Genomic DNA, 16215 nt, shown 5'->3' with positions numbered 1-16215 from the left:
ATAACAACGTTTTTACCTAGGTATTTAAAATCGTGGGTTTTATAGAAAACCTAGATGTATGGGTATCAAAAGATCGGAAATTTTATGCCCTTTCCGATGCCGCATAGGTTGACTTAAGAATTGTTGACCGGTTCGGATGCCGGCGGATTTTCCGACGACGTAATTCCGGGTTGTACGAAATTCCAACGAAAATCTATTCTATCGATACAAATACCCCAAAACGGTGTTATACCCACTCCAAAATGTTTATTTAGCAATTCTATGGTAATATATTGACATTTAGTTGAATTAAAAGTTTGCAAAATTAAGTTTAGATAAGATATAGAATTTTTATATAAACTTTTATACTAAGTAGTTAGTAAACTTTATATTCAATCCGAATTATTTTTAATCAGTCAAGGATGCCTATTTGAAGTTGGGAGACTGGATTTATGGTGATTTGTCAACAAATAACATTATTTATATTAATTTTTCGAAAGGTGTACAAACTTTTTGCACCTTTTAGTTTCGTAATAGTATTTGTTATATAACTTTTATAGAAATCATCTTTCATGAGCTTTTTAGCAAAATGTCTGGCATGAGTTTCTGAACAAAACGTAGTACTAGGTTTCTGTCAACATTAAATTGTTTAGATGTTTCATCACAATATGTGCGTAGTGCCCAAGGGGTGTAAATACTTTTTTTACATACTGTAAGAAGAACAAATGTAATCATCCAACTCTTCGAATTTTGTGATAGTCTGATGATTTCCAAAATATTTTGTCTGGTTTGAGTGATTTTTGTTTACCTGTTAATGTTGACACAATTTTATTTTAAATTTTTATTTTTCTTTAAATTTTGTTCATGAATAATACGCTTTTCAATTGAAAACTAATTTAATTTTATTTAAATAGTTTTGTGAATGAAATAACTTGTGAATGTTGTATTTTAAATCATTTATTTAAAAAATGCCAATTTTCACGGGGTTTGCGGACATTTGCCAACTTTATGAATTTCACGGATTCCGCGAAATCATGAAAATTTACTAACCCTTATTATATTTTTATAATGTTTTCGATGCTATCCGATTTTTTCAAAAATTTAGTTTAAGAATTTGCAATAATTTTCAGTGGGGGTAACATATAGTCTTGATGGTGAGATTGGGTCAAAGGGATTTTTTATGGATTTTTTCAATTTCTTCCTAATGAAAGTAAATTTGTTAAGAGGGTTGAGGACATCTTACGAAAAAAGAACAAAAGCGAAAAAAACTCGTTCTTAGTGCAAATTATTTCTAAATCATGAAACAAAGTAAGTATTGCAGAAGAAGTCCGAATCCGCCAAAATACCGAAATATGCCAAAAATAAAATAAACGAATGTTGAATCTTCAAATTACAATAGGAAGGAAAGCTCTAACTTTTTGAGAAATCTTGGGTTGAATAATTGCTTGTATTTGTATGTTATATTTTTGGTGATTTCAACTTTAAAAAAATGTTGCTCTATTTTCATAAACAGTTTATGAAATGAACACATATTAGGAAAAAATATTTCAAAGGCTCACAACATTTCCTTCAAATTATTTAACATATAAGATTGGACCTCTAGTTGCTGAGGTACAGTGGATAAAAGAACAGGAGACTGGAAAATTGTTACGCAATTTTCAAGTCTCACCCATTCGGTTCCCAAGTTTCTACCGCCAGTATCTCAGCCAATCATGGTCCAATGTTTATATTAAAAATAAATTATTTGAAAAAACATCTTTAAAGCGATAAAAACATTGCAAAAAAGCCAAACCTTCAATATTACGCCCATTTTCTAAAAAAAATATAGCTCCATGGCAAAGTTTTGGTCGGATTTTGAGTTTGTTTTTGTAAAAAAAGTCAATTTAAAAATCGGAAAAAACGTTATTTTATTATTTAAACTGTTTCCATCAATACTTAAAATTTTGCCGAAGACACCAATTCGATTAGAAATTCCTTCAAAAGATACAGATTTTTGGAATTGTACATGTCATTTTTGTATGGACAACTGCCAAAATTATATGGAGCCATATATGGGTAAACCAATGACCCAAAATGGTTTTTTTTTTTTGTTAAGAGGGAGGCTCCTACAAAGTTTGAGCCAAATAAAAAAAATACAAAACATAAAAGAAAATTAAATCGGCGGAAGAGAATTGTTCACAAGATAATCGTAGTTATCGTAGAAAAAATGTTTCACAAAATTAAGTAGGTTAAATTTGAAAAATAAATGTGTTCCACAAGAAATAAAATTATAGTAAAAATAAAAGTATTTAAAATCGTGCTGGCGAATCATGAATTAACAATCTCATGAAAATTCAGCTTATTACTATTGTGCTTCATAAAAAACAGATTTTAGATGGCTAAAACGAAAAACAAACCAATCGAAATGATGGCTGAGCATTTAATCAGATGACAAAACTCCAATCAAACAAAACAGCTTTCCCCATTATTGTCAACAAGACCAATGGGCTTGTTCGCTCATATTTTTATTTCACCGCTCAACGTACCGCGAACAGCCATAACTGAACTTAGATTATCACGCTAATGGATATCAAATTGTTGTCGCTCGAGCAGCACATTAGCAGACAATTATGAGCGTGGGGACCATCGTCGACCATCCACATCGTGCTTCTCTGGAGGGAATACCGCCATGGCAATAAATATCAGCGACAACAGTGACAAATCGGTTATCGCTGATTTCAGTGCCAACACAGAGGAACGACAACATTAACAACAGGAAAAGCGGATTAGGGCCAATAATAATTTGATGGAATCGATATTTGATTTTCGCATTTGGATTTGCAGTGATGACGATTAGATACGAAGCAAATCGCTTGAAATACGGAAAGTGATCAACTGATCGTTTTTCTGTATGGCAAGATTCAAACTTGAGTTGTCTTCCAAAGCAATCCCAAACTCGAACGTTATCTAAAATTTAAAAGCTATTATCCAATTATGGCCCGTCAATGGATAAGTTGGAAATCGTCTCCCCCGCCTAATGCACTTAAAATTTCACCCCATGAACAAAGAAACTTTTTTCTTCGAAAAGTTTCTTTCCCCTGGCAGGAAAGCGAATTGCCGACTTAACACCACCCCACCCACTGCCAACACCCTCGATTCACAAAAGATTGATTATTCCATTCTTCCCCACCAGCGCTGATTCACCCACAAGACATCATTGTCTCGGTTTCCTACCCCTCAAAACTTCGCCTTGTGGACAAAAAGTCTGCCCCAAAGTGACAGTAAGATAAAAGGACTTTGGAGGCTGCTGCTGCTGCTGGCGGAGATAAGATCAAATTGACAGAGTCGAAAAAGGGGTTTACGCCCCTTCCCAAAATAGCTTTTTCTTTCTACTTTTTTTTTCATCCCCGCAACCCAGCCAGATTCCGATCGCCCATGTTTCGAGTTGTGTTTGTTGTTCTCCTTTTTTTTCTTCACGGAAAAGTTTGCCAGACACGCACATTTCAGCCCCACAAAAAGCTGTCCATTGTCTTTCGGTGCCCAATGGGAAGCAAAATGGCAAATATTGACTGGATAACGGCTGGAAATCGTTCACTTCGGGAATTTTCCATTTCCTTCGTATTGCCAATCCAGCTGGACCTTTCCAGCCGGATAAGAGCCCTCGAGGCAGGACGAGAGAACTTTGAAAGGACGAGCGAAATGCGGAAATTTGGCCGGTATTTTTATTGCGTAAAAAGAGATAACAATTGGAAAGTGATGGGTTGGGGAACGGAAAAAAAGGCATGGATGTTTTTTTGGAGGAAAAAAGCTTTAATTTGGTATCAGATACATTATGACATAAGGCTGGCTTATCTCAGAAATGAATTACATACTTCGTGTATCAATATGTGAAAAAAGATTCAAGACTATTCGATTTAGTTAATTTTGGCCGATTTTAGCGTGACGAATCGTAAACCGGAGTTGATAGGATTTCAATGCATTTTTGGAATATTTTCCAACTTTTAATGTTTTTCTCAAGACATGTACTGGGGTAGGTTACACAAGGCTCATTTCATCTTTGAAAAAAATATAATGTTTCAAAAAAAAAGATGCAATGAAAATTCTTATGTTGAATTCAGGCGTGGGATTGATTTATTTTTTTCAAATTTTATTTTAACGTCAAATTTATCATACCGTCAATTAACCATTCACCAAAATCAATGTTTATGTTTAGTATAGCTTTTTATCAAAACACGTATTAATTTTAGGTAAAATAGTTATAAAGTCACAATTTGGCCAAAAAATTGTTGAAACTGGTTTTGTACATAAAATCATCGATTCAAATAGCAGTTTAAATTGAATTCGAAGCACTAATCAATGGTTTTCACATATTATATAAAGCTTGTTCTACTGAAAATGTTTGATAATGAAATATTTCAAAAACACATAATATTTATTATTAAAAAAACTTATTTTTTTTTGTCCTAAGCATTCGAAAATGCATTCCGTTTTCCCATTCGAAATCATATTCTTTGAGAAAATCATGACACTTTGAGAATTTTGAAATATCGCTATTCATCAACATTTTCTTAATTAAAGTTAAATAACTATTTAAACTCATCATAATTTTATGAAAACTTCTTCTTGAAGTACTTTGAACACTTTTCTACCATAGTCAGTATGATTCTAAGCATTCCACACGTGTTTAATATGTACCGTAAACCGGGGTGACTTTGAGAGGATTTCAATTTGTTTTGGAATATTTTCTAACAGGTAAGGTTTTTCCCAAGATTATTATTTTTAAAACATGTACTGGGGTAGACCACACAAAGTCCATGCACTATTTTGAAAAAAAAAAGTTTTTTAATAGTGTTTGAAAAAATAGTTACGTAAAATTTCTTAGTTTAAATTCCTGAGTGACTTTGAAAGTCATAGATTTTCATGTTAAAATAATATTTGAGATTTCCAAACTTTACTTGTACGTTAAATATACCTTCACTAAAGTAACTGATATAGTTTTTAAGAGAAAAAATCATTGTTCATATTTAGTTTACTAAGTTTATAAGCTTTTTCACAAAATACATATAAATTTTAGGTAAAATTGTTAAAAAGACGGAATTTCACTTGAAATGTGTTAGAACTGGGTTTGTTTATAAAATTATTGATTTATATTGTATTTTATTCTAAATTCGAAGCACGAATCAAAAGTTTTCACATTTTACATGAAATTCTTTCAACTGAAATTGCCTTTAAATTTGGGGATTTTTTTAAGTTAGTTCTGTGTTTCAAAAACAAATATTATTTATTATATAAAAACGTTTCTTAATCCACCATTAGGTGGTTGGTGCCTTCCTCACATTTACAATTTAATTCAACTCCGAAGTTGTCCTTATCCAGATTTGCATTGTTTCCAAATCAAGTTCCAGCACCGAAAAAGACTTGATGAAAATAAGTCCATCAGCAAAAAAAAATATCTTAAACAGACTTTTCCAGAAAACATGCAGACTATCATTTGAAGCAATGTGGTGCAACTCTCGCACGTAAACAAAAAAAAGACTCGGCCTTTTGAGATTATGCAAAAATCACCCTTTTTTGTATCTACATACAAACTTTTTCATGGCATAACATTAAAAGTACTTCACTAAACAGAATATAATTTAATAGGGTCTTAGGGGACCCCAAAACGAACAGAATAAGACGGAACCGGCCAAAATCGGTTCAGCCAGTTCTGAGAAACTCGTGTGGAAAAAAAATCATGTCTACACACATCCCCACAGACATTTGTTCAGAATTTGATTCTGAGTCGATAGGTATACGTGAAGGTATATCTAGGAGGTGTATTTAAGAAGTTCATTTTTCGAGTGATTTTATAGCCTTTTCTCAGTGAGGAAGGCAAAACTTCTTCTCCTAGTGGAAAATCATCCAAAGAATCCGAAAATGAATTCCGTTTTTCGATTCAAAACCATGTTCATTGAGAAAATCATGACACTTTGAGAAGCTCAAAATAATGACTTTCATTAACATTTTCTTAACTATAGTTAACTAACTTTTTAAACTTTTCAAAATTTTATGAAAAGTTCTATTTGAGGTACTTTAAACACTTCTCTACCACGGTCAGTATCATTCTAAACAATTCCGTACGTATTTTAATTGTACTCTTCATTTTGCGGAAAAATCGAAAACCTATCAAAGTCACCCCCCGGCTATCAAAGTCACCCCGTTTTACGGTACTCTTAATTTTGCGGAAAAATCTCTAACCTGTCTAAGTCACCCCGGCTATCAAAGTTACCCCGTTTGACGTATGTAGATTTATGACGTATTGAAGATTTATGGCATTGGTCATAACGCATGCTTAGAGCGTATCATAGACCTAAAGGTCCCAAAAAACGTCCAACTCCAAGCGAAACTTACTTGAGAATATCGTGGAGATTTTCCCTTATCCTTTTAAAAAAGTGGATCGTCAACACTTCCAAATCCCTTTCCTTGTCCCTGAAACGTGGTAAAGATGGAAGCGGCCGGCAATGGACGGCTGTCAAGGTGGTGAGAATCTGGTTCAGGTGGAATTGGTTCTATTCTAGTAATTACTAAGCAACTTAGGATTAGACAATAATCACATGAGATGATGAAATCCAGTCCGAATTCCACTAAAATCACTGTCTTCAAGCTAAACGAAGCTAATAAATCTGAAAATAAGTAACCCAACAGAAATAAAGTTGAACATTTTACGAAAGTTTAAAATAATGCGAAAAACGCATAAATAAAGCTTTTAAGCGTTAAACTAGGTTTAAATGGTCCTCTGAGTTTATTCGAAAGGTTGAGGATTCCCCACAAAAAAAAAAAGGTCTTAGCAAACCTTCCGATTTCCAACCAAACGCTCCCCGTCCGTTATTCCGGGGTCGGTAGTCGCTTCCCGCAAACTCCTATCTGAATCACTACATTAATCATTTCGAGTTTCCATCACCCGGCAACTTTCCCGGCCCGGCCCAAAAAAAGTGAGAGGAAAATTCCGGGGCATCAGCCATACCTCGGAGGGAAAAATAACACACATGAGCGAACCCGAATGATAAAGTGATAAAGCTGCTGAAGGCTTAATCCGACTAATTTTTTGTTGCGTGTGCTCAGCTCTCTTTCCCGGGCGTTGTGTTTGGTTGGAAGGCGAGAAGCGTTTCCAGCTTTCCCAGAACAAAACACACTGACTCCGGGAGAATTGGAACAGTGTGTCTGGGAATCCTTATTTCGGCATGCGTTCAGAACTTCAGAAATTTTCTGGTTCGAATTAAAAATAAAATAATTTCTGGAATTCTGTCATAGCCAGATGACAAGAATTTTGAACTCACAAGAAACTCTTTATTTTAAATAAATAATGTTGAAACAATGAAACAATCTTCAATCAAATGAGAACCACTGACAACACGAAGTTCAGTTTCATTGCGGGTGTTTGTGACTGTTCGTTAGACGCAGGAAAAGAACTCTTTTCATAAACCAAAGTTTAAAATTAGTCCGAAAAAAATTCTCCGTTTTGCTCGGCGGATTTTGTACATTCTTGCTTTTGCCGGTGGTGCCATTTTTGGCCAAAATCCGGATTAGACGTGGGTTGCGTGTGTGGGAATGGTTTGCAATTTCGCTGCGACGACGGCTAACGAAACAAGCTCTTGTCGCGAAAACAAACGAGTGTGACAAGCGAATTAAACTTTTTTATGTTCTTTTTTTGGGGTGTGAGCATCCAAAAAGCTTTCATCTCACTTTTATCGCTCAATTGACAATGCAAAATGGGTGAGTATTATACAGCAGCCCATTTTGAGCAAATTTAACAGTTAGTATTCTCTATGCATAACTAGATGTTCAAAATAGGCTCAAGAGTGTCTTTAAGTATAGTTGTACGATTATGTTATTATGATATTTAATATATGTTGAAATTAAATTTTAGCTCACATTTCTCTATGATTTTTTCCATCAAACCCCGTCAACTCAGGTTTGCTTCGCCAATGTCACCCCGGAAAGGTATCATAAGAACGTCCAAGAAGGTGCGGCCTGTTAAAAGTAGGTGTTTGTCAAGGTGCACCTTCTGCAATCTACGAGGAGTTTAGTTTCCAAAGAGGGCTGCCAAGAAAGCTCACTAGCCAACAAAAAACAAACCTTCAATGTGTGCCAAGTGTCGGGTGACGGAAGTTGGCCGACAACATGCGACGACGGGGTTGGCGGAAGCCACCAACAGCTGCGAGGAAGCCGGAAGGAAGTGGAACAAAATGAGAGCGAAACGAGGACGACGGCGCCGGTGACCGGGAGAGGTGAAAAATTCTTTTGAAAACATGGAAATAATTTTTAAAGAAAAAATGTCCCCGTGCCCCAAGAGAGTCAAAACAATAGAACTGAGAGAGAAAAAGTTTCCCTTTGAAAACTTTTTCTTTCACCGCGGCCTCGAGGTTTTTATCCGCAGGAAGTAAACCATTCTCGGAGGAAAGTGACGTGTGTAATTCCAGTTAACGATGGTGCACGTGGTCGTTGACGCGTGGTATGCGCGACTGTGATGGATGACGGCTTTCAATTTACAGGGCACCCAGAAGTTTTGGGAAATGGATTTTTGTGAGCAAATTTCCAAGAATATCGTCTCAAGATGGTGATATGAGTCTTTATTTAGTTAAAAAAAAAAGGTGCAGGTGGTTATGTTCTACATGACCAATATGACAAAGAACTTTGTACAAAACTCCTAAAAAAATATTCTATTACATTTTATTTTTAAATCATTGCCTATTTATTTAATCCTGAATAATTTATTCTAATTAAATGTTTCCAATCTTTGGCACCTCTGTGGAAATAAATTGCCAAAACACGACAATATTGCCAAAACAAGTATGGTTCGGAGAATGCCTCGGAACCGGCCACTCTAGGTTGTGGTCACCACAATCAAAATGGTTATTTTCATGTCCAGTATCAAAAACCATGAATTTTGATACCCATATTGCCCCAAGTCGGATGGTTCGATTAATGTCCTCCCGGTAGAACTTTCCCTTGGACACTGGCCAATCCGGGTGTGGCCAATCCGGTCAAAATGGCCATTTTAGTTACCTGTTTCAAAAACCATGAATTTTGATACCCATATTGCCCTAAGTAGTATGGTTCGATTACTCTCTGGTTCGATTAATGTTTCCACGGAAGAACCTTTCCCAGGGCACTGGCCACTCTGGGTGTGGCCAATCCGGTCGAAATGGCCATTTTAATTACCAGTTTCAAAAACCATGAATTTTGATACCCATATTGCTCCAAGTCGTATGGTTCGGTAAATGTCCCCGGAAGTCCCCAGGGCCATGGCCACTCCGGGTGTGGCCAATGTTCTACCAATGTGGTCCCAACCCCATTGCCCCAAATTATTCTGGTTTTCCGGTGACCTTCCTAACAATCTTCATTAACACAGAATTCCTCCCAATTTGGTGCACATACTGTGTCGTTCAATGTGTGCGTATGTGTGTGAGCAATAAAATTACCACCGTGGATCCGTCTTTGACGAAACCTCGTTAGGCACTGAAATTGTCTGAGGCTAAGTGCTAGCTTATATAGTTCGCATGAAATGTGGCAACATGGTGCAAATTTTGCTTCCTCTCCTGCTTTCGCGAAACTCTCACGCGAGAGTTTGGCATCTCTGTTGCCACATTTCATGCGAACTATATAAGCTAGCACTTAGCCTCAGAAAATTTCAGTGCCTATCGAGGTTTCGTCAAAGACGGATCGACGGTAGTAATTTTACTGCTCACACACACACGCACTCATTGAACGACACAGTATGTGCACCAAATTGGGAGGAATTCTGTTCTAATGAAGATTGTTAGGAAGGTCACCGGAAAACCAGAATAATTTGGGGCAATGGGGTTGGGACCACATTGGTAGAACATTGGCCACACCCGGAGTGGCCATGGCCCTGGGGAAGGTTCTTCCGGGGGGGGACATTTACCGAACCATACGACTTGGGGCAATATGGGTATCAAAATTCATGGTTTTTGAAACTGGTAATGGAAATGGCCATTTTGACCGGATTGGCCACACCCAGAGTGGCCAGTGCCCTGGAGAAGGTTCTACCGGGAGACATTAATCGAACCATACAACTTAAGCCGGGACCGTATTGTAGGGGTAAGCGTGATTGCCTCTCACCCAGTCGGCCTGGGTTCGATCCCAGACGGTCCCGGTGGCATTTTTCGAGACGAGAATGTAGTAAATGTTGGCCCCGGACTAACCTAAAAAGGTTAGGTCGTTAGCTCAGTCCAGGTGTAGGAGTCGTCTCCCTGGGTCCTGCCTCGGTGGAGTCGCTGGCAGGCAGTTGGACTCACAATCCAAAGGTCGTCAGTTCGAATCCCGGGGTGGATGGAAGTTTAGGTGTAAAAAAGAGGTTTGCAATTGCCTCAACAATCAAGCCTTCGAACCAGCCGTCCCCTAACATGACAGTTTTCGTGAATTGCGCGTATCCACCGACAGATGGCATGTGGACCTCGTTGGAGTCCGCCCATTAAAAACGCAACTCAAAATTTGCATGGGAAACTTTTTTTCCGTGACGGCTTTCGCGGCACGCTCCCCTCCAACTGTTCGAGACTAATATTTTAACGTGGCGTATCTTTAAACAAGTTTTTCAAGAAAATGATTCCAGAATGCTTATTTTGTCGTTTTAAACCGAAAGTAGGCAAAAACTATATTAATTTAAACTATTCGCCTTTTTCAAATGTTTGGCTAGATGATATCAAAGGCCGCCATCTTAGGCCCACTGGGCCCACAAAAAGAGGTACGCTCAGTTTGTATGGGAGCTGTCAACATGCTCCCGGGCTGCTTCGAACACTTAGTTTCGAGTAGGAAACTCGTAATCGAGAACGCCAAGGCAAAGCTGTAGATCGAATAATTTGATTTGATTTTGATTTTTTTTTTTGACAACTTGGGGCAATATGGGTATCAAAATTCATATTGGTTTTTGAAACTGGCAATCAAAATGTCCCGCCCGTGTGGATCAATCGGACCGCGCACTGGACCCACAATCCAGAGGTTGCTGGTTCGAATCCCGCGGCGGGCGCTCTAAAATTCTAAGTGTAAATATGGGTATCTGGCGCCGTCTCTCCGTGCCGTACTCAAACACTTAGGAGCCCAGGGCGGCGAAGTCCTTGTAGTTAAAAGGAAGACACTAGTGGTTGGTACTAGCAATGGTGGCCGACAGCTATAAAGTCAACTTCGTTTTTTCAATTAAAATGGCCATTTTGACCGGTTTGGCCACACTCAGAGTGGCCATTGCCCTGGGTAAGGTTCTTCCGGGGGACATTTACCGAACTATACGACTTGGGGTAATATGGGTATCAAAAGCCCCAAGTCGTATGGTTCGATGTCCCCGGTAGAACTTTCCCAGTGCACTGGCCACTCTGGGTGTGGCCAATCCGTTTAAAATGGCCATTTCATTACCAGTTTCAAAAACATGAATTTTGATACCATATTGCCCCAAGTCGTATGGTTCGGTAAATGTCCCGGAAGAACCTTCAGGGCACTGGCCACTCCGGGTGTGGCCAATATTCTACCAATGGGGTCCCAACCCCATTGCCCCAAATCATTCTGGTTTTCCGGTGACCTTCCTAACAATCTTCATTAGAACAGAATTCCTCCCAATTTGGTGCACATACTGTGTCGTTCAATGAGTGCGTGTGTGTGTGAGCAGTAAAATTACTACCGTCGATCCGTCTTTGACGAAACCTCGATAGGCACTGAAATTTTCTGAGGCTAAGTGCTAGCTTATATAGTTCGCATGAAATGTGGCAACAGTGATGCCAAACTCGCGTGAGAGTTTCGCGAAAGCAGGAGAGGAAGCAAAATTTGCACCATGTTGTCACATTTCATGCAAACTATTTAAGCTAGCACTTAGCCTCAGAAAATTTCAGTGCCAACCGTGGTTTCATCGAAGACGGATCCACGGTGGTAATTGTATTGCTCATACACACACACGCACACATTGGAAGACACAGTTTGTACACCAACTTGGGAGGAATTCTGTGTTAATGAAGATTGTAAGGATGGTCACCGGAAAACTAGAATGATTTGAGGCAATGGGGTTGGGACCACATTTATAGGATATTGGCCAAACTCGGAGTGGCCAGTGCCCTGGGAAAGGTTCTTCCGAGGGGACATTAATCGAATCATACGACTTGGGGCAATATATGTATCAAAATTCATGGTTTTTGAAACTGGTAATGAAAATGGCCATTTCGACCGGATTGGCCACACCCGGAGTGGCCAGTGCCCTGGGAAAGGTTCTACCGGGGGGACATTAATCGAACCATACTACTTAGGGCAGGTGGGTCTCGTGGCGCAGGGGTAGCGGCTTCGGCTGCCGATCCCGATGATGCTATGAGACGCGGGTTCGATTCCCGCCTTATCCACTGAGCTTCTATCGGATGGTGAAGTAAAACGTCGGTCCCGGTTTCTCCTGTCTTGTCAGAGGCGCTGGAGCAGAAATCCCACGTTAGAGGAAGGCCATGCCCCGGGGGGCGTAGTGCCAATAGTTTCGTTTTGACAAAGAACTTTGTCCTAAGGGCACTGTCTACGGGTGTCAATCCAAAATTTCGCGAAGCGAAAGTGTAACGATTTCTGTCGTCTTTCAAATGCTTATATCTTCCCCCCCATTCAAAAAATCTTTATGTTTGACCCACCAAACGAAAGAGGAAGTCTTAAAGTACAAGTAGACTACCTCGTAAAGTTGATAAAACTTTGTTAAAGTACTTAAAAGTTAAGATGAAAATAAAAAATCAAACCGGGGTAATCCCGGTCGCTGATTGGTTGAGCGCAACCTTTCCCGAACACATTAATCAGATTCAAGTATCTAGCACTTAGCAAATTTTGCTTGTCTCATGCTTTCGTGGAACAGTCACGCGAGAATGTTGCACCATGATTGCAACATTCCGTGCGAACTATTTAAGCTAGCAGTTTGCCACCCAGACGTTTTAATCTCAGTCAACAAGTCAACAAGACACTAGCGATGTTGTTGCCCAAACAAAGAAAAAAAAAACCGTCACCCGTGAAATCTCTGGGCCCAAAAAGCTGATTCGGAAGCTAAGTTGTCTGCCGCGCACGACACCCCTACAGCGCGAACCTGCACCTGCTGGCCAAGTGGACGGTGTCAAGAAGCGGAGAGGAAAACAAGCAGCAGGAATGTGGTGCATTTTCCGTTCGAACGACCCAAAAAGTGAAGCAACTTCCGTCCCGGCCGTGAAGAAGCCCGGTTGCCTCTTGTACTCCACCCCACAGCTGCCCAAAACCTGCACCTGCTGGCTTTCGGAACGGCCAGTGAACCAAGTAGCAGAAGGCCACCGTACAAGGACAACCGCAGAATCTTCATTTTGGCCGATACGACGGTGTCAAGAAGCGGAGAGGAAAACAAGCAGCAGGAATGTGGTGCATTTTCCGTTCGAACGACCCAAAAAGTGAAGCAACTTCCGTCCCGGCCGTGAAGAAGCCCGGTTGCCTCTTGTACTCCACCCCCACAGCTGCCCAAAACCTGCACCTGCTGGCTTTCGGAACGGCCAGTGAACCAAGTAGCAGAAGGCCACCGTACAAGGACAACCGCAGAATCTTCATTTTGGCCGAGACGACGGTGTCAAGAAGCGGAGAGGAAAACGAGCAGCGGCCTCTTGCCTGTCGTATTCGACAACCCTTTGATCTGTGATGCATCATGCCGTGACAATTTTCTGTCCCGATCGTGCAGAAGCTGGCCTCTTTGAGTTTGTCTATCGTAAACTTTACCCTACAACAGCCCAGAACCTGAATGGCCTTGTGAAAGATCTTGTCGTAAGGCGGGGTGGATTTTAGAAGGTTAAAAAGTATGAATTTGAAATAGAATAAACATTGCCTAAAAAACCGATTCCATTTCTTTATTTCATTTAACACATTATGAAAGTACAATAAATTCTACAAGTTTCTTTCTTCAACAAAAATCGGCGAGGTTGAGATTTTGTTCCTATTTTCATGTTATTTTCTATTTTTACTGCTTAAAACCTCAAACTTGCTTGTGCACTTCCTACTGAGCTACCTATTACTCGATTTGAGTTGAAAAAGAGTTGTTAAAGCTGTGATTAAACACCAAAGTACTGATGCGTCAACATAAGGTGCTCGACGAAAAAACATACTGTAGTTGTCGTCAAAACAAAATCGCTGGGCAAAAAAGTAGTTTAACTTGACAAAAGATTGCCTGGATTTAGAATACTTCCGATAGGCGAGTTTCTGATTCTTTTTTGAGTAAATCGGGTGGCTTCTCGCTGTGACTTTTTCATGGCGCGGGTTTTTTGGAAGTGCAGATCTAGTGGCACGTATTTGCGCAGGTTCGGACAGCCTTGAGCTACTCGGTCCGACGGCGCTGCTGCCTTTTTGTCCTTCATCAAATCAAAATCCACTCGCTGCCCTGATGTCAACAATTCTGAAAGAAAACAACTATCAATCAATGTTTTCTTCCAAACAAAAACACCGCAAAACAAACCTGTGGCAACGTCCTCTGACGACTTCGGTGGTACCAGCGTCTTTCCGCCTTGATATTGAATCGTTATCTGAAACAGGGAAAACAAATTTAGCACAATTATTCCAAAAATATTGGGAAAACTTACCCTTATTGAAAATTTGCTGTTGCGCCGAAAAAAAACGTGTAGCAAAACAAACCAGTAAAAGTGAGGTACACTTTTTGACAAGCTTGCCACCACAAACACAGAGGCACTCATTTTGACAGACATCAAGCCAAGGTACTCACCAACTGGATGTCAAAAATGGAACCCTACAAAAGCCACTGAGCGCCGCGTGGCAGACGCAGACGCACAAATTTATGGCACAGAAAAAAAAGGAAAGGAAGTGTTAAACTTTGTACAACATATTTTATTACTAGAAGAATCAATGTTTGGATCAAAGGTTTTCAAACCATATGACATAAAATTGTATCTAGTTATCCTTCTGTATTCAATTAGGTCATTTGAAAAATCTTCGTTTTAAAATAAAACTAGTGTGGTTTTGTAACGTCTAAAATAACTTTAGTTCTATTTTTTTACTGTGCGAAATTAGCTTTTTCGCAGTTAATAAAAAGGATTGCGCTCTTAGTTCCATTGATCAGTTTGTTGTCAGTTATTGAAGATCAAACATGTCTCAATACATGCGACGGAAGCAGACGGCGGAACGCCGCAAGCGTAAGCGAGAGGAGGAGGAAGAAACTTCGAAACAGCGGGAGCCCCCCAAAACAAGTGCGGAGCGCGTGAGGGCGTTCCGGAAGCGGAAGAAACTCAAGGCGGCAGCAGAATCGGATCTCGACCGCGATCATCGCGGTGTTACAGCAGCGGCTGGCTTTGCGATCGAGACGAGAGAGCCAATGCCTGGCAGAAGCACGGATCCAGTGCGGTTTTACGATCGCCCTGATCCGGTGCAGCTTCCACGAAGCCCAGGAAGGGTGACTTATCAGGCCGGTTCCGTGATGTTACACGGTGAGTTTATCGATTCTAGCGTAATATTTCAAAAGGCCCTATTTTTGATTTTGACAGACCATGCGTGTTGGTCCTTAATTCAGTAATAAATGTTTTTGGCTGCCAAAATTCGAAATCCTAACCGATTTCGGGTGCCATGGCCGCAAATAATAGGTTAAGATGTCAAGATTCCGACAGGCAGAACCGGTTTTGAACCCTGGCCACCAGGAACCTGCTACAACCGAAAAAAGTCCTTTTTGAGGCCCAACTTTGAGGACCTGTATCTGCGAAACAACACCTAGCGAGTTGATTCCGGTTGCATTTGACGGATGATTACCTCGACTTTAAGTTTCCTTGGAGATAATTTGCCCAAAATGGACACCGGTTCCGTAAACCCGGAACATCCGAAAAACATGATTTTTATTGCTTTTTTTTATAAAATCAACACTTGCACCAAGTTTTCAACCGGATTTTGTGTAACTCATTACATACGTATACTACATACTACCCTGACCATTTAAGATCGATTCCGGCCAACTGTGGCCAATCCGGAACCGGTTCCAGGGTACCACCAAAACAGTTCTAATAGTGGTCTCGCTAGATACCTGTCATGTTGTATATCAAAGTTCATGAAATTGAAAATTATTACCATCTGAGGTCATACCAATATTCTCTAACCCAACCTGGTCACTCCGGAACCGGGTATCGGTGGCCATTGGGGGACATTCGTGGAGTTTGCAAAAAAACACATCATGCGACGTATCAAACATCATGAAATTGAAAATTATGGCAATTTAAGGTGATGCCAATATTTTCTGACCCAACCTGGTCA

The 16215-nt window shown here is 39.8% G+C and overlaps 2 protein-coding genes across 2 annotated transcripts in view; both read right to left on the bottom strand.

The window, feature by feature from the left end:
* Positions 1-16215, bottom strand: part of LOC6049337 (neural cell adhesion molecule 2) — a 132985-nt gene that overhangs the window by 62110 nt on the left and 54660 nt on the right. The gene's annotated exons all lie outside the window — the stretch shown is intronic.
* Positions 13795-15821, bottom strand: LOC119769322. The gene is made up of 3 exons (XM_038261328.1): positions 14547-15821; positions 14423-14489; positions 13795-14362 (listed from the first exon to the last, which is right to left on the bottom strand). Exons 1-3 carry the CDS (start codon positions 14667-14669, stop codon positions 14118-14120), a joined length of 435 nt encoding a protein of 144 aa, XP_038117256.1. The 5' UTR covers positions 14670-15821; the 3' UTR covers positions 13795-14117.

This window comes from Culex quinquefasciatus, chromosome 3 (genome assembly GCF_015732765.1).
Source record: "Culex quinquefasciatus strain JHB chromosome 3, VPISU_Cqui_1.0_pri_paternal, whole genome shotgun sequence".
NCBI classification, from domain to species: Eukaryota; Metazoa; Arthropoda; class Insecta; order Diptera; family Culicidae; genus Culex; species Culex quinquefasciatus.
Note: the sequence above shows the minus strand (reverse complement) of the source record. Positions and strands in the feature narration are given on the sequence as shown.